General features: G+C 39.9%; 2 protein-coding genes across 4 annotated transcripts in view; one reads left to right on the plus strand and one right to left on the minus strand.

The window, feature by feature from the left end:
* The window catches only part of si:ch73-390b10.2 (Golgi pH regulator), a 41,652-nt gene extending 25,609 nt beyond the window's left edge, over nt 1-16,043 (plus strand). For all 3 annotated transcript variants that reach the window (XM_020526619.2, XM_048598064.1, XM_048598065.1), the window contains 7 exons: nt 1,177-1,286; nt 3,225-3,313; nt 5,827-5,919; nt 9,081-9,176; nt 10,898-10,987; nt 13,383-13,448; nt 14,863-16,043. In XM_020526619.2, coding sequence (XP_020382208.2) covers nt 1,177-1,286; nt 3,225-3,313; nt 5,827-5,919; nt 9,081-9,176; nt 10,898-10,987; nt 13,383-13,448; nt 14,863-15,069 — 751 coding nt within the window. In that variant the 3' untranslated portion in view covers nt 15,070-16,043. The remainder of the gene's footprint in view (nt 1-1,176; nt 1,287-3,224; nt 3,314-5,826; nt 5,920-9,080; nt 9,177-10,897; nt 10,988-13,382; nt 13,449-14,862) is intronic.
* A 2,508-nt stretch (nt 16,044-18,551) lies between these two features.
* Nucleotides 18,552-27,486, minus strand: part of pdzk1 (PDZ domain containing 1) — a 32,373-nt gene continuing 23,438 nt past the window's right edge. Inside the window, exons 6-9 of the mRNA XM_048598108.1 lie at nt 26,206-26,402; nt 23,319-23,519; nt 19,885-20,214; nt 18,552-19,118 (exon numbers count right to left, since the gene is read on the minus strand). Of these exons, the coding sequence (XP_048454065.1) occupies nt 19,071-19,118; nt 19,885-20,214; nt 23,319-23,519; nt 26,206-26,402 (776 nt within the window). The 3' untranslated portion in view covers nt 18,552-19,070. The remainder of the gene's footprint in view (nt 19,119-19,884; nt 20,215-23,318; nt 23,520-26,205; nt 26,403-27,486) is intronic.

Below are 27,486 nucleotides of genomic sequence, written 5' to 3' on the forward strand. Positions count from 1 at the left end.
CTATTTGTACTAGACATTCTCTCCATTTTAAACTTTACATCTTTATTTTTGTGTGTTTCATGCTGTGTTTTTTTTTCTCAGGTAAGTAAGCAATAATATTCCTCTTTCTTTTTCTAAAGAAAGACTTGCAACTAGGTGTTTAATTTTTGCATAGGCGAGCTGTGTTTTAAGTGTGATATATCTGCAATATCAAAGCATTTAAATATTTTTGATTCAGCTAGCTGAAGGAGTTAAAAAGCTGATTCACCCCTACTCACCTGATTCTAAGTCACAGATAAAAATCTCATAATGTTTCTCTTCTTAAGTTCTCTGCAGTCTGCTTGTGTGAACAGTGGTACTTGTTTATTCCAAAGCAACACCCATCAAACATGACTTCCTAACTTAATTGTTCTGAATCCTTAGAAGAATAGGCTATATTAACCATTATCTTTCTGTATTGCAGTTAATAGATTCCTGTACTTGTTATTACACTAACAACAATATTATACTTCAAACACCCAGGCATGATGTCATTGCACAAGGAAATGAAATGACAGTAAAGATGTCTTGTATATAATACTTGAGCACTAAAAGCAGAAGGTAAACCATGCCAATTATTGTGGAAGGCCTATCATTTCACAATTCAAGGAAGTTTGATTATTAACCTTTAACTTTCCTAGATATCCAGCAGAGCTGTACAATGAATAGGATATCAATGACTTGTGTGTTGTTGAACAACTTTGGGCAATTGATAAAGATGGCAATTCCAATGGAATCATCAGTTGCGCAGTAACTGTACCTGTTCAGTGAGAAACATACAGTAGTTAGAATAACTGTTTTCTATATCGTGCCTTCTGTTGTCAACCTAAAGCATGAAAGAAAAGTCATTTTCTATCAAAAAAGTTGATTTTGTTTCCGTCTCCACAGGTGTTGCCACACCTGTGTGTGTCCAGCATGATTATATTCCAGATTTCCAGCACCCGTGGTATATTTCTTCTGTTTTAGTGTCATTGAATATCCTGACTCAGAATTCTGATGTGATTTTATAATGACCTGGGTTTTTGTCAACAGTACCTTCGCTTGCTGTCTGTTGAGATCTGGATAACATTTCTGATTGGTGGGTTTGTGCTTTGCTTGGTAACATGCTTGTCACCTGTAAGAAGTCTAATCTGATTTAATTCTTTGGTTCCCTGATAGAATCGCTATGACCAGGAGAATGATGCACCAACGTGGAGAGGTGCTGAATAATCCTGCAGGATTTTGGGGAATGATTAAAAGTGTGACATCATCATCTTCCAACAGTGAAAATATCCTTTTACAGTGACTAAATGTAATTCCGCCTTCTGGAACTAGAAATGTTGAAATGCTTTGTGATTTTGCACAGATTTCAAGCTGTTCTATCACATGGCATAAAGATTTACAGCAGAGAAGTAGACCGTTTGTCCCATCTGTCTGTGCTAGTGTTTAACTCCACATAAACCTCCTCCCAACCTTCTGGTGATTGCACAATATTTAGATCATTTGCGATTCCTCAGGTGTTGAAGGTACTTGTGCCCATTTGAAGTATTGACTGGACGATATCCAGGCTTGTGTTGATAACTGGCAGAAACATTCATGACACACAAATGCCTGACAATGACCATTTCCAACAAGACAGAATCTGTCATCCTTTGATATTCAATGGCATTGCTATTGCTGAATTCTCAACTATCAACATCATGCAGGTTACAATTAACCAAAAACTAAATTGGACCAGGCATACTGAATTGGGTAGCACAGTTGCTCAGTGGTTAGTACTGCTACCTTGCAGTGCTGGATTCAATTCCAGCCTTGGGTGACTGTATGGAATTTGCACGTTCTCCCTATACCTGTGTGGGTTCCCATTGGGTGCTCTGGTTTCCTCCCATATTCCAAAGATGTACAGATTAAGTGGATTGACCATGCTAAATTGCCCGTAGTGTCAAAGGATGTGCAGGCTAGGTGGATCAGCCAAGGCAAAAATGCAATTTACGTGGATAGGGTGGGAGCTCGGTCTGGGTGGGATCCTCTTTGGAGGGTCTTTGCAGATCTGATGGGCCGAATGGCCTCTTTCTACTCTGGTGATTCTATATACATACTATCACTATAAGAGCAAGTCACGTGTTGAGAATTTCGTAGCACTTAACTCACCACCTGAATCCACAGTGCTCGTACAAAGCACAAGTCAGCAGCATGATGGAATACTCTCCATTGAACTGGATGGGTGCAGTGCCAAGAAGCTTGGCAATATCCAATACAAAGTGGCCCACTTGATTTGCACCGCCATCTTCTTAAACGTTCGCTCCCTCCACCACCAATGCACAATGGTGGAATCTATGCGATTCATTACAGCGGTTTGCCAAGGTCTTTGTTGATAGGAACAACACCTTCCAAACCTAACACGCCATCACCTAGAAGAACGAAGGCAGCAGATGCGCAGGAGCAGCACCATCCTCCAAACCACACAATTTTTTACTTGGAATAATATTGCTATACCTTGCCTTTCACTTGATCAAAATTCTGGAAGTTCCTCCCTAACAACACAGTAGGTGTATCTATACCACATTGACTGTATTGGTTTAAGAAAGTGGCTCATCACCACTTTCTCAATGATGGCTAGAAATGGGCGAGAAATTCTTGCTTAGCTAGCAATACCAGCATCTCTTAAAGTATATAAGTTTAAAAATTCTATTCCTTTTCTCCCTCAAGTTTATCAAGTTTCCCTGAAATGTATCTGTGGTGCACCATAACCATTCCCTGTGGCAGAAAGTTCCATGTTCTCACCACTCTCTGGATAATGACGTTTTTCTGAATTCCCTGTAACATGTATTTGTGGGTATCTCCTTATTTATGGACCCCTCCACAAGTAGAGACAGTGCAAGCGTAGAAAAACTATCAAACTCTGTCATAATCTTAAAGATCTCTATCAAGTCGCCCTTTCTGATAGATGTAACGTCTTATTTCCGATACATTATTGCACTTCCTTGCATGCCCTTATAACCTTGTGCAAGATGAAAACTATAACTAGGCACAGTAACTCTTGAAGTATGTTGGAAGCATGCACATATTGTTTATTGTCAGTGTTTCAGAATCATAGGCATTTCCTTCATCATGTGTTATACTTGCACAAGACTCTCTATCCCTACTGTAGTTAAAAGTCCATCTTATGAGTGCCATACTGAATTTGTTTCTGTTTATTTTGAGCTTTCTTTAATGTTTCTCTTCAGATCTCTCACTTATTCAGCAAGAAGTAGATGCACTGGAGGAATTGAGCCGACAGTTGTTTCTCGAAACAGTTGATCTTCATGCAACTAAGGTATTGATTAAGTGGACCCTTAGACCATCATTGGAAACAGAACAAACATATCATTGCTCACTCAGTGTTTACGAGGATTTGTTCTGCTGAAAATGGTCAAAAGTCACTTTTCTACAGTATATTAAAATTCTTCCACACTTTCATGTAATCAAAATGACTTATTTGTATAATGTCACAACACTGAAGGAAGCTGTTCAGCTCATTGTGCCTGTGCCAACTCTATGAAAGAACTATCTAATTAGTCTCATTTGCCCTGCTCTTTATCCCTGCATTTTAATCTCCTTTTCAAATACATACCCAATTTGTCTTTTGAGGGCTGATGTTGAATCTACTTCCCCCTTCATTTTGGATTTGTTCTGGTCACAACTTCTGATTAGTTTTTTTTTGTCTTCTTTTCTTTGCTATCTATTCTTGGATGCACTTTTCTAATGCAAATTCTCCACGTAAATCTGGTTGCTGTAATAATGCCTTCTTGGCCAGTGATGGTGCTGCAGCTTCAGTTTTGGGTCTATTGAAACTAATTGCTATCATCCAAACAACTCTACTTCTGCCTAGGTTTAACCATTTAGTTGTAAATTTTAAAAGTATTATACTGAATCATTTCTTATCCTGCAGCCTTCCTTCAGGTGAAAGCGATGGCCTGTCCACCTGGATGATTGACTAATATGTTAAGGGGAATAGTATACATTGTGCATGGAATGAAGAACTGCAGAAAGTAAGAAATAATGAACTTGCAGTTCTGTAGTGCCTTTCCTAACCTCCAAAGTGGTGTACAGCCAGTGAAGTACTTTCAGTAACTTGTAATGTAGCTAGCAAAATAGCCAATGTGCAACCAGATAGTTCCTACAGACAGCATATGGTAATGATCAGGTGATCTATTTTTCACCTTTGTTAATTAACTGATCAGTTTTAGCCAGAACACTGGAGAGAATCCCTCTGCCCTCTTTGAAAATAGTGGCAAATTTCACATTCAAGTCAAGTCAGGTTGCCATAGTCTTACCAGACTATGTAGGGCTGCTCTCTCACTAAGAGAGAGATGACTAGTGGTGATTTAACTTGAGGGCTTTCATACCTCAGGCGAGGGGCGAGGTTGAGAAGTAGAGTCCATCATGGTAACCTCAGCCAGTGTGGGGATTGACTCTACGCTGTTGGCATCACTCTCCTTCGCAAACCAACCCTCCAGCCAATTGAGTTAAACTAACCCCCATTTCACAATAAACAGAGAAGGTAAATGGGGCTCTTGATTTAATATCTCATCTGAAAGACTGTACCTCTGGCAGTGCAACGCATTTTCAGTACTGTACAAAGGGTGACAGTTTAGATTGTTGCGTGTTAAGTCTGCTGGCTTAATCTGACAGTTACATTTTAGCTTGGAAAATTAATTCATCAAACCACTAATTGAATTCCTAATAAGTGAATCTTGTTTACTGGTTGATTTCAACAGCATTAAAGTAACGCTGCTCCAGTTGTATATTTTACATTGCATGATACATCATTATGTAGTCTTTCTGAAAGCGAGTCTGCCTAACAATGTCAAAGGAGATCTGCTGGTGTTATAAATACAATCTGACCCTATAACGTTTTAAGACAAGAAGAAAAATATTGAAAACTCAGCTTAGGAGCTTGTTGATTTTGTCCCAAAGTCTCTTGTTTATTGTACTCCTTACTGTTACCTGGATATTTGCTGCTCGTGCTTAGACCTTTTATAACTTCAATGTGATGGGAAGCAATATTTTTTAAGTAACATCAACATGTTTTCCCTACTACTGAGTGAAAATACAGGCATGATAGGAATTGATGGTGGCATGATTGAAAAGAAATCAGAATAATGTATGATGTGGATGATGGTTCATTTCCTGTATCAAATCATAGATTCACTTCAGATGAGAGCCACTGTATTTGTTGGAGGCATGGTTGCAAACTGTGGCAGCTACATAGAAAGTTTTAAGCAAATTTTCATTAATTTACAGATCTCTTAAGTTGCTGGAAGATGTGGGATAGAAGCTTACAGCATGGAAGGAGGCCTGTCAGCCCATCATACCTGTGCTGGGTCTTTTGAGAGACCTATTCAATTAGTCCTACTCCTGTGTTCTTCCCCACAGTTGTACCATTATCCACTTTCCAATATTTACCCCTTTTGAAAGTCGGTATTCAATCTTCTCCGCACCTTATCCAATGCCTTGACATCTGCTTTTGCTAGGCCTTAACCACTGTTCTAAAATGGATTCACATAACTTCTTTGGGCATTAATTCAAACTAAGTTAATCTTTTACACAGCTTCATATTGTTCATTACCTTTGATCCACTTGATCTAAGAAAATGGAATTGCACTGATGCAGTCATGCTCAACAAAAGTATCATGTATATGAATGGAAAATAAGTGGATTGAGCAAATTCCAAATCTTCTTGAAGGGTTATGGGATTGACGTCTGTACTTTCTCACCATTACAGAATCATCCTAGAGCTGCAGAAACATGGTGGTAAAAGCCTGATACTACTTTTATCTTTTACAGGAAAGAATTGAATACTCAAAAACATTTCAAGGAAAATATTTCAATTTCTTGGGTTACTTTTTCTCGATATATTGTGTCTGGAAGATCTTCATGGTGAGTGTAACTCTGCTAGATGGCTTGATGCCCACTGTAGTAAGGGGAAAGATTGGGGTTTTGGATGCATTTACAGTGTTAACCAAACCACAAACCCCAGCATTATAACTCCTAGGGAACTTGCTTCTTTTTGTTTTATATAAATCTTATGCAACATCTTGACCTATTTACATGTTGCTGCCTGGTGAGTATAAGCCACTGAATTCCAGTCCAGATTTTTTCAGAATTTGATACCTAAGTAACTTAAGTAAGCTTGTCTTTCACGCCTTCTGTCCAGCGCTTGTCACCTCACTGGCTGACTTTATAGCTCCCACTCTTCAATGGAACTTCTGTGCTACGTTGAGATAAATGGAGGTGATTCAGCCCCTTTTGTGCTTGTACCACCATTCAGTCAGATCTTTGCTTGTCTTTATGTTAGCTCCACCAGCCTACCTTGGTTCCATAGCCCTTAATGCCCTTAACCAATAAAAATCCATCAGTCTCACTTTTGAAAATTTCAATTGCTCCTCAGCCTTAGCTAAGAGAATTTCTGATTTCCATACATCCTTTGTGTGAACAAGTGTTTCTTGACATAACCATTGAATGACCTGACTCTAATTGTAAGGTGCTGGATTTCCTGAACTAAGGAGCCTTTTTAAACCTTCGTTTACAATCGTTTTACAACTCCATTGCTCCTTTGCAATGTTAGTACTGCCTTTGTATTGCTCAACAAGTGTTCCACTTACTCCTCTTCTCCCTCTGTTAGCGGCATAAAAAGCTCAATTTTTCAGTTTCTTTCAGTTCTGAAGAAGAGTTATATTGGACTTGTAACATCAACTTGTTTCTCTCTCCATGGATGGTGCCAGACCTGCAGAGTTTCTACAGCACCATCAGTTATTTTGTGCAAAATTGATGGTTAGTAAAACAGTAGTTGTTCCATCAAGCCTGCCCTCATGGTGTTTTACAATTAGACACGTCTTTCTAATACCTCTACCTTCCCACAGCCATGTATTCTCCTGTATAAGGAGTAAAATGAAGTCCAAATAAGAAAAATGATCCCAGGGAGCTCCGGCAAATCAATAGCAGTAAGGACATTGCACGGTCCACTTGCATGTTAACTGCTAATCCACTTGTCAACTTTCCTGCTGCTCTGATGCTGCCTGGCCTGCTGTGTTCCTCCAATGCCACACTGTGTTATCTCTACCATTTATAAAATGTGATTTATCCCCAAGCCAAGAATGCATCCAATCCAACTGCATTATTTGAAATGTTGATGATTTATGTTATATCCAGCAAACACCCTTTCATCTATCATTTCAATAACTTTGCATGTTTGAAAAACATCAAAATGTGATGTAATTTTCTTCCCCTCAAGACAGTCTTAGAAAACTGAAAGCCATGCTTTGTTTCTTGTTCAATGTCTTGTTACTGGGTACTGCTGTATGTATTATCACAGCCTTATATCGATGGTTAAAATGAAAATATCTGCAAGAATTAACAGGTCCTGTCGTATTCTAGGTGTAAGATTGGATGGTGCATTTATTCTGATTTTTTAGTTCTAGTTATAAGCGTCTTCATTGCCTGCCCTAGTCTTTTGCACTTACGTTAAGTTAGTGGAAAGATTTGCTCTGGCTGTTTCATTGCTGTTTTAAAGGCAATCTGTCAAAGCTAGGGCTTTAGCTAATTTATTACTGAATTACCATTTAGAAATCTCTGTATTTCAATCAATATTTGATTTCTGTACAGCATAAATTTATATTATCCTTCAACCAAAGGGTTGTGGACATCTGGAGCTACTTCTGTTCTGCAAAAAAGCAGTTGAGTTTGAGTGTCAATTGAAAATGTCAAAACTGCGATTGGTAAATTTTTGTTGCTTAAGGTTGTTAATGACTACAAAACCAAGGCACGTGGATAGAAGTTGTAGATCAGTCATGTTCTAATTGATTGGTAGAATAGATTTGAGGGGCTATATGTATTTAAAGCTGAGATGGATAGATTCATGATTAGTAGGGGAATCGAAGGCCCACAGGAAAATGCGAGAAAGTGGATGTGAGGAATGTTGGATCAACCATGATACAGTTGAATGGTAGAGTCAGCTTGAGGGACTGAATGGCCTACTTCTGTTCTTATTTGTCATGGCCTTATTATGGTCTTAGGACTTTAACCTGATATTATGCTTTTTTGTTGCTCAATACAGCAAAGTTACTTCAAAGGACTCAATGAGTTGCAAAAACAGAAATTGCTGGAAAAACCCAGCAGGGGTGGCAATGAAGCTGAGTTAATGTTTCACATCCAGTGACCCTACTTCAGAACTGATTGTAGCTAGGAAAAGGTTGGTTTATATGCTGAAGGTGGAGTGGGGTGAAGGGAGAGGAGTGAACAATAGGTGGAAAGAGAGAACAGCAATTGGGCAGACAAAGGGAATGAGTAATGGTCAACCTGGACGAATCAGTAGTTGATTTTGGGAACAGTTAGTGGCTGACTGTGGGTTGTTTGTGGTAGCAGCTCCTGTGATGACAAGGCCTGCTATGTGGGGGTTGGCGCGAGGACATGGTAGAAGGTGCTCAGGCCCTAAAATTATTGAATTCGACATTGAGTCCTGAAGGCTGTAGGGTTCCCGTGCAGAAAATGAGACATTGTTCTACCAGCTTGCACTGAGTTTCATTTGAGCATTGCAGCATTCCCGAGACACAGATGTTAGCCAGGAATACAGTAGATGTGTTGAAGTGGCAGGCAACTGGAAATCAGGGTCATTTTTGTTCATAGAACATAGGTATTCTGTAAAGCCCAGTCTGCATTTCGTCTCCACAGTGTAGAGGAGACGATGTTATGAGCAGCGAATGGAGTAGACTAGATTGAGTGAAGTCCAGGTAAATCACTGCTTCACCTGGAAGGTGTGACTGGGGCCTTGGATGGTGAGGAGGGAGGAGGTAAATGGGCAGATGTTGCATCTTCTTAATGCCCACATTAAATCTGATGCTACAAAGTTTATACTCATTTGTCTTCGAATCGCATTCTGCTATTTTACATCTGACATTTTGTGTTATTTTATGTGATCTAATTGTTTTATTTAAGCAATTTAAAGACAGACAAACTCTGTTGTAACTGAATTTTAATTAATTGTAATTAAGCCTGATCTTCTTGGATGTTTCGTTTTCTTTTCTGCCCCAATTAACTTTCAGGCAACCATAAATATCGTCTTCGATCGAGTTGGTAAAACAGACCCGGTCACTCGTGGTATAGAGATCACAGTGAACTATTTAGGCATTCAGTTTGATGTAAGTATGAGTATTGCCCAATGTGACATCTGATTTCTGGATCTTGAAATTGTCCTTTTAAGAATGGTCATCTTGTGATGACAATAAGTAACGCAAAGTAAGTCCCCTATTGTTCTGGTTGTTAAACTGAAGAGTTATTACTTAAAACTGTCTAGCTCACAGTTGCCACGTTTCATCAACTTTTTCAGATAAGAGTTTAGAACATAAGTAGAGTTCAGCAGTAAGGGAAAAGCCATTTAGTAATCAAAAGACTGACACTCAATGCATGAGATACAAAGCTTTTTTGTTTGAAGGTTGCATTGTTGGCATATCATGGAGGTCACATACAAAGTTTTAATCAAGTCCTCATTAATTTACACATATCTGAAGTAACAGGTGCTGACATCTTGTGATTCTGATATGGGATAGATTCTTATAGCACAGGAGGGGACTATTCAGTCCATCATGCCTGTGCCAGGTCTTTTGACAAGAGTTATCCTGTTAGTGCCACTACCCAGCTCTTTCCCATAGCCATCAAATTTTTTGTTTTCAGTTGTTTATCTAACTCCATTTCGGAAGTTACTAACGGATTTGCTTCAACTACCCTTGTAGGCAGTGCATTCCACATCACAATGCACTGTGATATTTATATAAAATTTTCAATTCCTTTTGTGCTTAACCACTTCCAATCATTAATCAAACAGAGAGCAGTTTTAGGGAAGCTCTTCATTTGACACCAACATTTTGCCTGACAGGGGAGCAAAGACAATTTTGAAATGTAACAGCTGTGTATAATATAGCAGATTAGGAGCAGAAGTAGACCATTGAGCCCTACAAGCGTGCTCTGACATTTAATAAGATCATAGCTGATCTGATTGTAACCTTAAATCCACATGCCTGCTTAAGAATTGTTAACAGTGGATTGTGATTCCTCTTGAACTTTTAGTGTGAGTGACCAATCAATTGTGAATACTGCTGTACATTTTTAATTGCTTATTTTGATCTCTTTTTCATGATTGAGTCAGGAATTAAAAACCAAGGTCTTTTGGTTTCCTCAAATTTCAACTTCCTCTAATGTGGGCCTTTTAGTCGTGTCACCTAATTGTGCATTGATTAATCCTGTTAGCACATTTTATATATTGTTCAAAACATTTATTTTTTCCACTAACATTTGTCTATGTGTCCCCCTAATTGTCAGCGGTTAACACATTTGCCTCTGAGTCAGAGCATTATGTATTCAAGTCCCATTCCAGGACTTGGAGACAAAAGTCAAAGGTGCTGTGCTGAGGGAGTGTTGCACTGTTGGAGGTGCCAATTTTAGGAAGGGATGTTAAACTGAGACATCATCTGCCCTTTCACGTGGACGTAAATTATCCTATGGCTACATTTTTGGAGGATAGGAGAGGTGTTTCCCTGGTGTCCTGACCAATATTTATCCCTAAATCAAAATCACAAAAATAGATGGGTCCAATCATTGCCACGTTGCTGTTTGTGAGAATTTCCTGTGTGCAAATTAGCTGCTCCATTTCCAATATTATAATGATGATTACAGTTCAGAAAACACTTTATTGACAGGAATGCACTTCAGATGTCCTGAGATTATGGAAGTCATTTTTCTCATTGTAAGATTGTATTAGCTTTGGGTTTTTGTGCATTTACTCATGATTCCTGGTTTCTGAAAAAAGTGGGGAAGCATTCTGTTTTTAGGTAGGAATGTTCATGTTGGTTTCCTTTGAATGCAGGTGAAGTTTTGGTCTCAACACATCTCCTTTATACTTGTGGGAATTATTATTGTCACCTCTATTCGGGGCCTGTTGATAACACTCACCAAGGTATGTAGAAAAACTAAGTTTAGCTTTTACTGTGTATTTTGTGCAGGTTCATGTGTAACTGCATTTATTGTACGATTTTTATATTATTCATTTATAAATTCCCTTGCTTCTAGAGCACAGTTCACATTGTCACGGTTATCTGTTATAGCTGGTTGTCAGGTTTGAAATACAACGCTGCTAACAATATATTCATTATATCCTTAACTTACAGTCTTCCCAGCTCTCAATTTATGACTCGGAGGTACTGTAGCACGCTTCACTATAATACTGGGGATAGACTTCTGTTTCTTTCGACATGGACCTGATCCCTTCCCCTTTTCATTGGCTCTGACCAGATCCCTCTCCCGGTTACCCCTAAATTCATTATGTACTGTGGATCCTATTAGCAACCATTTCATTTGAGCAGGGGAAGAGGAAAGAAACAGCAGAACAAGAACAAAAAAACTAGGTTCAGGAGTGGCCCATTCAGCCCCTCAAGCCTGCTCTGCCATTTGATAAAATTATGACTGATCTGATTGTGGCCTCAACTCTTACCTGGCTGATCGAAAATCTATCCAGCTCATCCTTGAATATATTCAATCGCCCCACCTCCACTGCTCTCGACGGGAAGTAGTGGACAAGAAGAATTTAAGAGAACAGTGAGCAAGATGACCATAACTTCAAGAAGAAGTAGGAGGGACCACAGAAAAGTAACCACATAGAAAGAGACTATTCAGACCGTTGTGTCTGTGTAAATCAAGTGAAAAGAGACTTGCCACCCATTGCTACCCATTCTGGTTACACCTTCCAGCATATGGTCCATAGCCTTGCAGGTTACAGCACTTCAGATGCAGGTGCAGGCACCTTCTCAATCAGGGTTTCTGCCCCGACGATCAACCCCGGCAGTGAATTCCAGACACTGACAACCCATTGAGGAGAGGCAAAAATATGAGCAAAAACAGAATCAGAACAGCACAGAGATATAAACCCAACAAACAGTAGAACATAAGAAGAGAAAGAAGCTGAAGAAAGCTGCATGGGAAGATACTGTCTCTCACACAAATCCTCTCTCGTGCACTTACATATATCTGTGTAAGGAAATATACTATCATTTATATGCAAATAAAGACTCACTCCTAAATATATGTATGCACTCATATATATCTATGCACTCGTGATCTCAATCAGTCACTATCTCACATGTAATTTCAGATACGTGTATCCATCTACATGCTTATGCTTATAATCACACACAAACACATGCATTGTCTCACAACACTGTGACCTTTAGGCATTTATTTTCCTGATTAACTTTGGGTTAGTTCATCATTATCTTGTTAGAGTTGAAATTAATGTGGATGTCATTAAGGCCATTGTTACCCATCCCTAGTTAATCTTGACAAATGGTGATGGATCCTTTGAACAACCCACCATTATAATTCTGAACAGCTCTATTAAATCTCTGCTTAAGCTTCTGAGTTCTAAGGAGAGCAATAAAAACAGAAAATGCTGTAAGTATGCAGGTAAGGCAGCACCTGTGGAGAGAGAGACAGTTTACATTTCAGGCCTGTGAACTTTCATCAGAACTGGATAGGAAAATAAATTGAAGGGTTTTTAAGACACGGACAGGAATGTCTAGACAGGAAGACCAAAGGAGAAGACTGTTATATGGTGGAGTCTGGGGAAGATTGAGTAATAAAAGATTTCATGATGCAACAGTCAAAAAGCACGGTAATGGTTACTATATAGAAACAAAAGGAGAATAATCGCAGTTTCTCTAGTTTCTGCACCCTCTCACAGTCTCATCCTTGGTACTTGAGAAAGGATGTACTGGCACTGGAGGGGGTGCAAAGGAGGTTCACTAGGTTGATTCCGGAGTTGAGCGGGTTGGCTTATGATGAGAGACTGAGTAGATTGGGATTATATTCATTGGAATTCAGAAGATTGAGGGGAATCTTATAGAAACATATAAAATTATGAAGGGAATAGATAAGATAGAAGTAGAGAGGATGTGTCCACTAGCAGGTGAAGCTAGGACAAGAGGGCATAGCCTCAAGATTAGAGGGAGCAGATTTAGGACTGAACTGAGAAGGAATTTCTTCACCCAGAGGGTTGTTAATCTGTGGAATTCCTTGCCCAGTGAAGTAGTTGACGCTACTTCAGTAAACGCTTTTAAAAAAAAGGCAGATTTTTTTTGAACAATAAAGGAATTAAAGGATATGGTGAGAATGCGGGTAAGTGGATCTGAGTCCACGAAAGGATCAGTCATGATCTTATTGAATGGCGGAGCAGGCTTGAAGGGCCAGACGGCCTAATCCTGCTTCTAGTTCTTGTGTTCTTGTGGTACTATCCTGGTAAGCAGCTTTTCTGTATCTTTGATCTGGTTTAATTTAATATTTGTTTGTTTCTCTCCTAGTTTTTTTACGCAATCTCCAGCAATAAATCATCTAATGTTATAGTTCTCGTCCTCGCACAGATTATGGTAAGTACTTAAAGTAATAGTAGGCAAATAGGCATATGCTATGCAGACAAAGATTTCTTCTGTCTGCTGATTGTAAGAACCCTGTGTGCAATGAGTTTGGGCAGTCACAGCCTAGTTCCTGGAACAGATGTGCTGTCAACTCACTGTAAAATTACGCAAGTTTAATGCATTTAAATATCAGGCTAATTCTTACGTTGCCCCAAAACTAGGGATTGTTGTGGCTAACCTGAGATTAGCCACATGGTATGCACCAATGACACTCCCATTTCTGAGTTAGAAGGGTTTTGGGCTCAAGTCACATTCCATAGGGACAGTGTAGGGGAAACTTTACTTTCAGTTCAAAAGGTTAGAGAGAGCTTTACTATCAGTTTAAAAGAGTGCAGACTTGAGCAGATAATATAAGCTATTCTTCCAAGTGTTGTACAAAGACAGTTGCACTGTCAAAGGTCTTGTCTCTCCAGAATGCAGAGGTTTAAGCAGGCAGCTTACCACCACCTTCTCAAGGGCAGTTAGGGATTGGCAATAAATGATGCCCATGTCTTGTGAATGATTTTTTTTTTTAACAAGATGATAGGCTAAACAGAACAAAAAACCTAACTGACATGTCAACATTTGAAAAATGCACTGATTGCTAGCATAAATGCAAGCTTTCTTTATTAATAATTTGAAGGAATTTCATCAAAGTGTCATGAAACTTTGAATTCTCTAAATTGGAGTCCTGAAGGCTAAGACATGGAATATCTTCAACACTGAAGTATATAGATTCTTGAATTATATAGGAGAGCAAGGCTTATGGAGAACTGTCAGAAAAGTAGAGCTGAGGGCAAGTCAGGTCATCTGCAATCTTATTGAATGGCAGAGGAGTCCAGAGCAAAGGAGCCAAATAACCTACTCCTGTTCCTATATTTTATGTCCTTTCAGGGGGTAGAAACATGTCATGATCTTTAAGTGTGACATATACCTTGTAGAAACTGTTGTTTTATTTAATGTTCAGTTACAGGAATCAAACTAACCTGTGTTAGCAAATATGTGTTTGCTTTTTGAAAGCCTCTCCCTTTGTAAATTCCTGCATTTTATAATGGGAGCTGCCTGTGTAAACTTGGCACATTGTAATTACCTCCTCTTCCTAGTGGAGGCAATGCCAGATGCTGAGTGACAAGTTGAGGCAGTTTCCATTACAAACATTCAGTAGAGAAATTTGTAGTAAAGCTGAAAGATAAAGACAGATAATGATTTTAAAATGGGAATCAATTTGCATCTGATCAAATATTCCATGGCTTTGAACTTTGGTCTCGACTCCAAATTCACAAAACACCACAGAGAATGAAAAGTAGCATTAAAATGTCAATGTGTTAACTAACATTTATTCTGATGTGCAGAAAATTTCCAGTTTTACTTTCTGTCTGTTCCACAGGGGATGTATTTTGTGTCATCGGTGTTGCTGATGAGAATGAGCATGCCCCTGGAATATCGCACCATTGTAACTGAGGTCCTAGGGGAGCTGCAGTTTAATTTCTACCATCGCTGGTTTGATGTCATCTTCCTGGTCAGTGCACTGTCTAGTATCGTCTTCCTATACTTGGCACACAAACAAGCCCCAGAAAAGCATATGAGCTTTTAGTCAAACCACTGTCAATCTGAGCACTCACCTTCTGTGTTCACATTGTCTTTATAAACTGCTGGAATATAACACCATCCACGACTTGTACATTGAAAAGACTTGAGAAAGGACAACTGACTGAGAAGCTCAAGTGCGGATGTTAAAAGCCTGGCTGGTTGGTGGTTTGATGTAAAGAATATGAAAAATTTAACTAATAGAAAGCTTCGTTTGGATAAGTATCAGAAACAAAATCATTGGTAAAGTTTACAGTTAGGTTTGAACTGAAAGAATGTAAATCAGTTCTTGAAGGCTTCCAGTTGATTTTAGAACATTTTTTCTAAGACTAAATGAAAACTTTTAAGGGATAAATTTTCCTTTCTTTGTAATGAGCAAAAGCTAATGGAAAGCACCTTATTGTCCCAATGTGTGCTCCCAGTAAACAAGGCTTCAACTTAAGAATGTCCAGTTGCAAAAGAAGGCAGTTATTTCCCATCAGCTGATAACCTCAAAGCCTTAGGACCTTGTATAGGAATTTGATTGATTTCCACTTTATAAAAATTCAGAAAGATTTTTTCCTTGGAATGAATTTAGAAAATGAACTTTAATGAGACCACCACTGATCTTGCAATGTACATAGCGGTTAGAGTGGTGATCCAAGCAACATTGTCGCTTCTGTATGTAGCCTGTTAGGCATCTGATATGTAGTTTGCATCATCCAGAATATGCCTCACATGCTTTCAGTGAATGAAGTTCTTTGTCAGTTATGACATTCAAATGGTTTTCACAGAAGTATTGTAAGTACCTACATTGTATGTCACCTGAATCTACCTCACGTGTGCCTGAATTCTTTGCAAGATCTAAAAGTGTCCTTTTTGTTTTGATGCCTGATCTCCACAGTTTCTTCATTCTGATTTCACTGTTTCTTTTATGGGACGCTTTTGTATTTTCTTAATGATCTTCAAGGGTCCAATAAATTAAATATTCTTTATGCAAAATGTGTGGAAATCATGAATGTTTAATCTGTTTCATGAATGTTTATAGCAGATATTAAAATAAATCACCAGGTGTGACGACACAATATTAACATTCTCATTAGATTTTTATTTAGTTTTCTTTACCTTCCCCATGCTTGCTACTGTGCCTATGTGATAAGTTTGAATAGTTTCCATCCACACACACTGTTAACTGCCAATCTCCTAGATTTTGTTTCAGATCTCTACCTATTTTGTACCTAAGTTCGTTTGTAAATTTGAAGACATCAGAATTCTGTTGCCTGTGTCCTACTTCTCATAAGATCCTATCATCCATCATCCTTCTGCCCGTTGACCTGCATCGGCTCCAAGTTAAACAATAGCTCAAGTTTTAAAATTCTCATCTTTGATTTTTCATTCCCTACGTGGCCTTACCCTTCCCTAACTCTGTAATTTCCTCCAACCACACAACCCTTTGAGATTTCTGTATTTCTCTAATTCTGGTCCAAAACATTTTTAATTATTCGATATTGGCGGCCTTGGCGATTGACTGTGATTTTTTTTCTCTACTCTAAGACACTCTAAAACCTACCTGTTTCACCAGGTTTTTAGTTAGTGTAGAATTTTCCCTTGAAATGTACTTATGGTTTGGGATTATTTATTACTTTACAGGCTGTACGTGTACACAGATTTTGTTGTGTATGCGTATCGAACAATATTATATAATCTTCCATTCTGCATATTAAATTATCAAATGAATGTATAGGGGCAGCCATTTCAGGGTGTACCTTCTAACTCTGTTTATTGTCGGATTAGTATGTTGGTCAGTGACACCCAAAGGAAGGCATATGGTTAGAATATTCTCCTTTTATACAGTACAACATCAACAGTGATTCATGATAGTTGACCATTTTGATTTGTCTCACCTTAATATGTACAGATAAATAGGTACAAAACAAATTATATGAAGTATGAGTTTAAAAAAAAGTTGCTTTAAACCTTGATATTGAGTAAAATAAATTTGCAACTGAATGAGCTCATTACCCTGATTCAAAAAAAACATTTCATAACTGTAGCTGGACTCACAAGCTGTTAAAATGTGAGTAGCTGCAAAGTTGCATAAGTGTGCTGCACAACTGCAGGTCTGTAATCATAGCAGCTTCCTCATTACTAACCTTGCTTAATTTATGTGGAAAATAAATGCATTAAAAAGAGCAAATACTGAAATTTTGAAATGAAAACCTATAAATTGGGAATACTCATCAAGCCCAAATGTCTCTGACGTAACAACCCGTTGCTGATGTCCCTTGCATCTGATTAAATGATCCTTGAAACATTAATTTCTTTCCTCTTTATACATTTCATTGGACATGCTATGCATTTCCAGCACTTTGCACTTTCTTTTATTTAATGAATATTTCATGTGTAAGTACTAGGAATTTCTCGAGGTTTCTCCTCATTATTGTTGTTGTGATTTCACCATTTGATTATGTAGCCACTATCAATTGTCATAAAAATCCATTTGGTTCACTAATGACCTTTAGAGGAGGACCTTTAAAAATCCTTACCTGGTCTGGCCAACGTGTGCCTCCAGTCTGACACACGTTCTTAACTGTTGACACCTAACTGCCCTCTAGGGGATTTCTGGCCCAGCTAGCATGCCAACAACCCACAAACAAACAAAAAAAGAAGTCTTCAGCTACCTAGACTGTAAAATTAGATATTTCTTCTGTAAATGTCTTCACCTCTTTCACTCTTTGACAAGCTTTTGTTCACCTGTCCTAATATTATCTTCGTGTGTTTGGTGTCAAATTTTGTTTGATAATGCTGTTATATAGTCTGATTCACTTAACTTCAATAGCTGAACCTGGATGAGAATGTGAATCAGGTGCTAGAAAATCAGTAAATTCTTTCTTGCATCCCAGCCTGTTTTCTTTTCCAATAGTTGTTCCTTTTAACAAATTGAATGAAAAAAATAGTAAACATGAATGAAATAAAGGACCTCAAGATGTTTAGTTACTGGGAAGCAATGACACTAAGGTTTGAAATTTAAGGACTTGAACTCTCTTGTGAAACTCCTTGGAACTTTTTATTTTGTTAAAGATGTTACATAGATGCATCTTGTTTTAGTGGTGGGTTGAAAGGAGATCCACGTGAGTTGCAGGGGTCCCCCTTACAACATGGAAAATAGCATCAGGAGTAAACCAGTCTGCCTTCTGATCTTATTCTGCTATTCAATAAGATACTGATACCAATTCCACTTTCTCACCCTACCACAAGATCCCTTGATGTTTTGTTCAGCAGGCCAGGAATCGGGTAAGTGATTTATAAACCTAATATTCCAGGTAGTGGTTCATTTATGAGGAGTTCTGCAAGATAGGTGTTAACGCAAATAATAAATGAAATCATAGTATAGTATCATAGAATAGTTACAACAGAAAAGGCCAATCAGCCTGTTATTTCCTATAATGTGGACTGCACACTCACCTACAATACAGTATCTTAGCAACAGACATTGATTCGTGACAAATGTTTCATTTTAAAGATTTATTCTCCTTAAAGTAGAAAAAGTTAAGGGGCGATTTAATCAATTGGCAGGGCATTGATAACCAGCGAAGGCAGATTTGAGGTGATCAACAAAAGAATCAGAGGTGACATGAACTAAGAATGAGTTATGATCCAAAATGGTCTACCTGAAAAGGTAGTGGAAGTAGATGCAATAATAACTTTCTAAAGAGAATTGGACAATATGAAGGGGGCAAAATGATATGGGTTAAGAGGAAAGGGTAGGGGAATGGGATTAATTTGGATAGATTTCAAAGACCCAGCATAAGCACAATGGCTGAGTGGTTACCATGAGTACTGTAAGATTCTTTGATTGAACTTTGAAAAAAATATTTAGGAATCATGGTTTTGAAACACCTCTGTGGGAAATATACTTTAATGAGGAACAAAGTTTGGTAAATCTGAGTTAAGCCATAAACTATTGCAGGTCATTCCAGTTCATAAAAGCTGCTGAGATGTTGATTATGTTGCTCCTCTAATGTTTTGTTACAATTGTGTATCATCATCTGTATCCCCTTCAGCTGACGACTTGGCCTGGGAAAATAATAATATGAATTTTAAATATACCAACCCGTACTAAGTCCCATTCACTTACAACTCTTATTGCACGGTGAGCTACTTGAACATCCAGTCATTGTTATCCTTGTGTTCAACCAAATGGCCTTGTCCAACCATATCTCTAACCTGAGATAGTAGGAACAGCAGATGCTGGAAAATCCGAGACAACAAGGTGCAGAGCTGGATGAACACAGCAGGCCAAGCAGCATCATAGGAGCAGAAAGGCTGACGTTTTGGGCCTAGACCCTTCATCAGAAAGACCCTTCATCTCTGACCTCATTAGCTCTGCAACCATCCAAGAAAGATAAAGGAATAGGAGTATATGCTAATAGACTGAGATAAAGAGGTGTGGGTGGAGGTTAATGTGGAGGATAAATATCAGCTGGGCTGAATGAACAATTTCAGTGTAGTAAATACTGTTTAATACTATGTAGTAATTTGTAACTTTTAAGTTCCTCTAATCTAGCCTGCTGCAGATGCCTGACTCCTTTCACATTGCTGGATGTGCCTTCAGTTGTTGAGGCCCTAACCTCTGAAATTCCCTTCCTGGAAGTCTCTTGCCTTTTGGCTGCTCCTTAAAATCCACCACCTTTGATGACAATTTAGCACACGTGCCTTAATATGTACTTAAGTGCGTCTATTGAAATATATTTGATTATGCTATTGTGGAATGCCTTGGGATGATTTGCTGTGTTAAAGGTGCTATTTAAATGTAAGTTTTGACAATTATTGAGCCATTTACCTGCTCTCTCCTTGCCAGGGTAGGACTGTCAGCTACTGGTTCCTGAGTTTCTGGCTCCTCAGGCGTGCTTTCCTCCTCGATATTCTCGGGAGGAGTAACTGGCTCAGACGTTGGCACTCGGCTTCCATTTGCTGAAGTTGGGGTGTTTGTTTCTTTGTAATGATCATACTCTTCCTTTCTAATCACCAGCAAACTCAACTTATCACCACTGGTCTTGATTTTTTCTATCAATTCTTCATGTGTATCTGTCTCCACATTGATGCCATTCACTTCAATCAATATGTCATTCACTTGCAGGCTTGCCTCTTCAGCTGTGCTGCCTTTAATAACCTAAGATGGAGGTAAATAAGGAGACATTTCTTTACACATTACATTGGTATGATGTAGAGTGTGCTTCCTGAAAGAGCGGTGGGTGCAGATTGCATGGGAAGTTTCAAGTAAGCATTCAATATAAATGAATTGAATATCTACTCGAAAAGAAAAAAAATGGGTAAATGGGAATAATTGGGTAACTTTTTCAAAGAGTTGGCAAAGCCACGATGGGCAGATTGGCCTATCTAAGATTGTATGTCAAGCCTTAAATGCAAACAAACTGACTCACCCCCACATACTTTGCACTGTATCATCTTGCACAAGGCTTCTTGGATATAAGCCTCCAAACCCATGACACCTTGCAATCTAGAAGGACAGCAGATGCATGGAACCAACGGCATGATACCTCTAAGCCACACAGCATCCTGACTTGGAACTATATCAGCGTTCATTCACTGATGCTGGGACAATATCCTGGAACTCTGTCCCCTCCAGCATTGTGGGTGTCCGTACATCATACAGACAGCAGTGGGTCACCGCCACTGTGTCAAGAACAGTCAGCAATCAGCAACAAATGTTGGCCTTGCCAGTGCTCCCCAAATCTCATGAAAGAATAAAGTATAAATTAAGATCTTTGCTGTATATCAAATTTTTTTTTTGAGTGCTGTCATTTAAACTTTAACTTGCCAACTCAATATTATACACATTGGCTTAGGTTGAGAAATGTGCAATTATTGTATTAAGAAATGACCTTCAGGTAACCATGGAAACCATAATTGATCCAAATCACTCCAGTCATACTTTCATTCTTCAGCTTCCCTGTGCAGAATAGCATTACCCATCTTGCTTTCGCAATGCAACAGTAATTGATTGTCAGTCAAACACTGTGGGATTCCTGATATGAAAGGAGTGTTACAAAATCAATACTTAATGACATTCAGCTATTGCCAGTTTCCCCACCGTCGATATCTTGGTGGGTAGTTCATGACCAGAAACTTAACTGGACTGATCATATTGTCATCCTGGCAACAAGAGCAGGGCAAGATTCTTATTATTAATTCATGCAATGTGAACATTACTGGCAAGGCTAACATTTACTAATCATTTCCAATTGTCCTTGAGAAGCTGTTGCTAAGCCACTTCCTTGAAGGCAACTGAGTATCTTGCTTGACATTTCAGAGGCAATTAAAGGTCAAGAACATTGCTGTGAGTTAGGAGTCAAATATAGGTCAAACTGGAAATGGCAACAGATTTCCTTCCCTAAAGACATTAGCAAAGCAAGTAGATTTTAATGACCTCTTCCTCTGTTACATTGATGACTACATCGGCGCCGCCTCATGCTCCCACGAGGAGCTCGAACAGTTCATCCACTTCACTAACACCTTCCACCCCAACCTTAAGTTCACCTGGACCATCTCTGATACCTCTCTCTCCTTCCTGGACCTCATGTCTCCATCTCTGGCATCCACCTGGAAACCGATATCCATTTCAAACCTACTGACTCCCACAACTACCTAGAATACACCTCCTCTCACCCACCTTCCTGCAAAAAGGCCATCCCCTATTCCCAATTCCTTCGCCTCCGCCGCATCTGCTGCCGAGATGAGGCATTCCACTCCTGGACATCCCAGATGTCCTCTTTTTTTCAAGGACCGCAACTTCCCCTCCACAGTGGTTGAAAATGCCCTCGACCGTGTCTCCTGCATTTCCCGCAACTCATCCCTCACACCCCGTCCCCGCAACAACAACCAAAAAAGAATCCCCCTCGTCCTCACGTACCACCCCACCAACCTCCGGATCCAACGCATCATCCTCCAACGCTTCCGCCATCTGCAATCTGACCCCACCACCAAAGACATTTTTCCCTCCCCACCCTTATCTGCTTTCCGGAGGGACCACTCTCTCCGTGACTCCCTTGTCCGCTCCACACTCCCCTCCAGCCCCACCGCCCCACCATGCCCGGCACTTTTCCCTGCGACCGAAGCAAGTGCTACACCTGCCCCTACACCTCCCCCCTCACCCCATCCCAGGCCCTAAGAAGACCTTCCACGTCAAACAGATATTCACCTGCACATCTGCTAATATGGTATACTGTATCTGCTGTTCCCGTTGTGGCCTCCTCTACATCGGGGAAACCAAGCAGCGGCTTGGGGACTGCTTTGTGGACCAGCTTCCCTCGGTCCACAACAAACAACTGCACCTCCCAGTCGCGAACCATTTCAACTTCCCCTCCCACTCCTTGGATGACATGTCAGTCCTGGGCCTCCTGCATTGCCATAATGACGCCACCGGAAAGCTGCAGGAACAGCATCTCATATTTCGCTTGGGAACCCTGCAGCCCAAGGGTATCAATGTGGACTTCACAAGCTTCAAAATCTCCCCTCCCCGACTGCATCCCAAAATCAGCCCAGCTCGTCCTCGCCTCCCTAACCATTCCTCCCACCTCAAGCCCCACCCCCATCTCCTACCCACTAACCTCATCCCACCTCCTTGACCTGTCCGTCCTCCCTGGACCAACCCATCCCCTCCCTAGCTCCCCACCTACATTCACCTTCACTGGCTCCATCCTCGCCTCTTTGACCTGTCTGTCTCCTCTCCACCCATCTTTATCCATCTTCTATCCGCCTCCCCCTCTCTCCCTATTTATTTCAGAATCCCCTTCCCCTTCCCCTCCCCCATTTCTGAAGAAGGGTCTCGACCCGAAACGTCAGCTTTCCTGCTCCTCTGATGCTACTTGGCCTGCTGTGTTCATCCAGCTCTTCACCGTGTTATCTTAGATTTTAATGACAGTCTGGTTGTTTCAGGTTTCACCATTCCTGATACTGGTATTTAATTGTGAATGTATTCAACTAACTGGCTTTAAACACCCCGGCCATCATGGTGAAATTTAACTCTTGTTTCCAAATTACTTGTCCAGCAGTTTAACCACTACAAAACTGTTATTATCAGGTATGGGGTTCTTTTCCCCTCCCTTGAATAGGAACTTTCAGAAGAAAATTTTATTTGAAAAGGACTAATTGCAGAACCCCAACAAAGAGCTGACACAGGGACAATGGGCCAAATTGCCTCCTATATTGTCAGATTCCAAATTCTTACTTTGATCCTACACAAATAGTTTGTACCTGTTTAATAAACTGCCCTTGCACACCCTTGATTGCATTGAGAATGAAGCCATATCCTTCTGGACCTTTGGTCAGGTGACACATTCTGGGACCATGTTGAGGACTTTCTGTCGATCTCTGGTTCCCTTGAGACTCCTCAACTTCCACTGGTTGATCCAATTCATAAACCTCTTTCCAATAGCAGATTGGAGAAATACCAGCCTGTGATTGGACAGCAAGAAAGTAATCAAAATTTCCACATCAGTGTAACCTTAGGCTTGCACTGTCCATGATGAAGCTATTTTATGCACGTTGGGGAAGTCACAGGTTCCTCCTTCATAAGTAGTGTCAGCATGTGTAAACACTGCAGGAGGAAGAACAATTTATCTGCAAAACCTTGCTCCCAATTCCAGCCTACAGACTCCCCACTGTCTATGGGCAAATAAAACTGTCACTGGTGATAGTAATTATTTGCAAGAGTTACTTATGTAGAAAGTAAGTCCTGTGGGTAAATCTGCAATGCAGTGCGTTACTGATCCTGGGGGAGGTAATTGTATTATACGTTGTATTACTGAGGGTGATTGTATTGAATGGGGTAATTGTACAGTATGTAACTAACTCTAGGAGTCATTGAACTATGTTACTAACGCCTAAATATACTGCGCATTGTGTTACTGACCAAGGGTAATTGTAGAGTGTTACCCCTGAGGGTAAAACTGTATAGTGCTTTGTAATTGTATTATGCAGTGTTTTACTAGCTCACCATAGGGGGAAGGTAAATATACTTTACAGTGTGTCATTGAACCAGGGTGCAATGGGTTGGTTACTGATTCTACGCATAATAGTATTGTGCATTGTGTTACTGATTGTGTGGTAATTGCACTTTTTTTCGTCAGAGAATCTTACTGCATGCACTGTCAATGACCTGTTCTTGCACATTGTGCCTATTGTTTTTTCATCTTGGAAGATTTGTTCCATCAGGCTATACAACTTTGGACAACATCAGAACTGGGCTCATAGGAACAGGAGAAGACCATTCAGCCCCAGGAACCTTTTACAACATGCTTGGGTGACCGGCAACCTAACTTCATGTACCCATCCTTTGGCCCATATCTGTTCATATTTTTAGATCTCCAATTTAAAACTAACAATTTAGTTGCAAACCATTGCTGTCTGTGGAAGCCAGGTTCCAAACTTTGAGTTTAGGAACTTTTCCTAAAGTCATCCCTGAAAGAGGCAGCTCTGGTTTTTTAGACACTGCCTCCTAGTTCTACGTTCCCAAGTCGGCAGAAATATTTCTTTCTAGCTACCTTTGCTGCTCTTAATATCCCAAAAACTTTGTTCAAATCATCCTCTAACCTCTTAAGTTCTAGACTAGACTTGACCAACAGGTGAGGGGTGTCTGTTCAGGCCTGCAGCTGGCATTCCAAATGCAGATAAATACAGCGGGAAGATTCTGCAAGGACCTGCTCCTCCAATCAGTTAGCTCTGCTGCGTTTTAATGATCATTTATTTTATCAATTACTCATTTATTTCAACTATTGATTTATTGCCACCTGAGTGAGAGAACATCTGAAATGCAACTCTCCCTGGCCCCTGCACGTGAAATAGTTGGAGCAGTCTGTTTTAGAGAGTATGACAGAAAGTCAGCACGTCTGGCAGCATCTGTGGAGAGAGAAACAGAGTTAACCTTTTAAGTCTGGTATAACTTCATGGATACATTAAAACCTTAACTCTGTTTCTCCGTCCACAGTTGCTGCCAGATCTGCTAAGTTTCTCCAGCATTCTGTGCATCCACAGTATTTTGGCTTTATTCTAGAGAATACAGCCCTAGTTTATGTAACCATGCCTTATAATTTAATCCTTAGAATCCAGGTGGCCTTATGGTCAATCTACACTGCACTCCATTCTTTTCCGGGGCATTGGAATTGGCAGCTGCTACATTGGCGGAGGCGACGTCGGCAAGGTAGGCCTAGCGGTGAAAGATGGCACCTGAGGATCAGCGATTTCGTCATTGGTTAGGTCTGACGCTGGCGGCGGAAGGGCATCACATTGAGGTGGGTCTGGTGGTGACAGGTGCAACTGATGTTGGTGGGTCCGGCGCAAGCAGTGGGTGGAGATGAATCAGCACAGCAACGACAGATGGCACCTGAAGAGTGGTGACTTCAGTTTTGGTTGGGTCCAGTGTAGCCGGTGGCGAGCTGGTGGAGGAGTGATGGCGACACAGGCGTCCTTGATGATGAGCTGGCTCAGGAAGATTGACTCTCTTTAATCTATATCTTTCTATTTCCACCTTATGCTTAAACTATTCCAAATGGCGCCAGATTGTGATGACAGTTGAAAAGCTTTTCACTATATTCTACTGTTATTCTCACTGTAAAATACATGTGACAGTAAAATCATTCATTCATTCAAAGCAAACATATCCTTAAAGTATGATGCCCAGAACTGCTCGCAGTTACTCCAGGTATATTCTAACCAAAGCTTTGTGTATCTGAAGCATGACTGTGCCTACTTATGCCTTCTTCCCAAGAGTTGCCTACACATTTACATTGTGACACAAGTGACTGTTGACCACCTGGAGCAGGAACCCTGTCTGATATGCTTCCTCATTGACTAAGGAGTTGTGAATTTGTAACATCTCAACTAGAGATGATTCAGCATGACCTACACTATGAACTCTCTTCACAGTCTCCCAGGAAAAGACCAATATCATTTGTGAAAATGACGTCATTAGGATAAAGCAAACCGTGAGTTTAAACCTCCACAGCTCAGTAGTTGCAATTTGATACAGTGAGAGAAAGATTTAATCTGGACACAGGTATAGATGCCACTCCCAATGCAACTCAGATGAGTGCAAAAAGGTTTATCCATCTGCATTTAGCACCAAGTTGACTCATCTACTTACCTGTTTATAAAGCTCATTTGTTGTGCTATCAACAACAAGGAATGTGACCTGGTTCCCACACTTCTTTATCTTATCAACTAACGATTCGTGATCCAGATGATCTACGACATCCCCATTCACAGCAATCAGAAGATCACCATCAAGTAGCCCAGATTTTTCTGCTGGACTGTTTTGGTCAATCTCCTTGATTAAATGACCTAGATGTTTACAGAGAAAGGACATTAGGGAACCGGTCAGGTTTTTAAACAATCCAATAGCTTCAAGGTCATTGATATCTTCAAGTCTAAAGACTGCATCATGATAAAGAGTTGGGAATTATATCAAGGGATAATAGTGGGGGACCTGATGGAGATACATATCAGATGCTGGTAAATGTTCCTGAACTTGAACCCACCACTTAATGGATTCTGTGAATAACCTCACACATTATAACCTCATGCATTTAATGTGTCTATATCCCTTTTGATTCTGCATGTTCTCCACACAGCTTACATTCCTGCTTGATTTGTATCATCAGCTCAACACCATCTTCTTCAGAGCAATTAGGGATGAACAATAAATGCTGGCCTAGCCAATGACACCTACATCTGTGAATGAATAAAAAAATTAATATTTTTGGTCATCAAAATCATAAATAGATAGGTTTTAAGGAGCATTCTGAAGGATGACAAAGAGGTGAAGAGGCTTTGTGAAAGAATTTCGCAGCGCAGCATCAGCATTCAGTCAGCTAAAAGCATGGCTGCCAAAAGTGGAACAAAGGAAACAGCAATGAAAGGATTTGGAGGATTGCAGACATCTGTGAATATTCTTCGTATCCCTCAACAGCCAATCTTACTGCTGTTCAGACAATATTTCCAGCTATCTGTTAAATACGATATCCTTTGGGCACTTTTGGAAGACTAAGTGGAGATCGCTCAAATGTTGCTTCACATCTCATAGAGGAAGCACCAAGACTGTTAAGTTTGCAGATCATCAAGCTAAAAAATCATCTGTCTCTCTGTGATCTAATTGAAAATTCAACCAAAGCTTAACAGTCACAATTGTTGCTGAACTATACTAATTTGTAAAAACAAACCCCCTTCCAGCTGGTTAGAAATTCACAATTACAAGAATATATGAAGCAGGTGTGTTTCAATGTTTCATTGATTCAATGAGATCAACTATCATTATCCTGAATTTCAAAGACTGAAGTCCAGTATACTCAACCTCTTATCATAGGACAACCCTCTCATCCCAGGGATCAATCTAATGAACATTTGCTGTGCTATCTCCAATGCAAAT

The sequence above is a fragment of the Rhincodon typus genome, chromosome 6 (assembly GCF_021869965.1).
Source record: "Rhincodon typus isolate 14 chromosome 6, sRhiTyp1.1, whole genome shotgun sequence".
NCBI lineage: Eukaryota > Metazoa > Chordata > Chondrichthyes > Orectolobiformes > Rhincodontidae > Rhincodon > Rhincodon typus.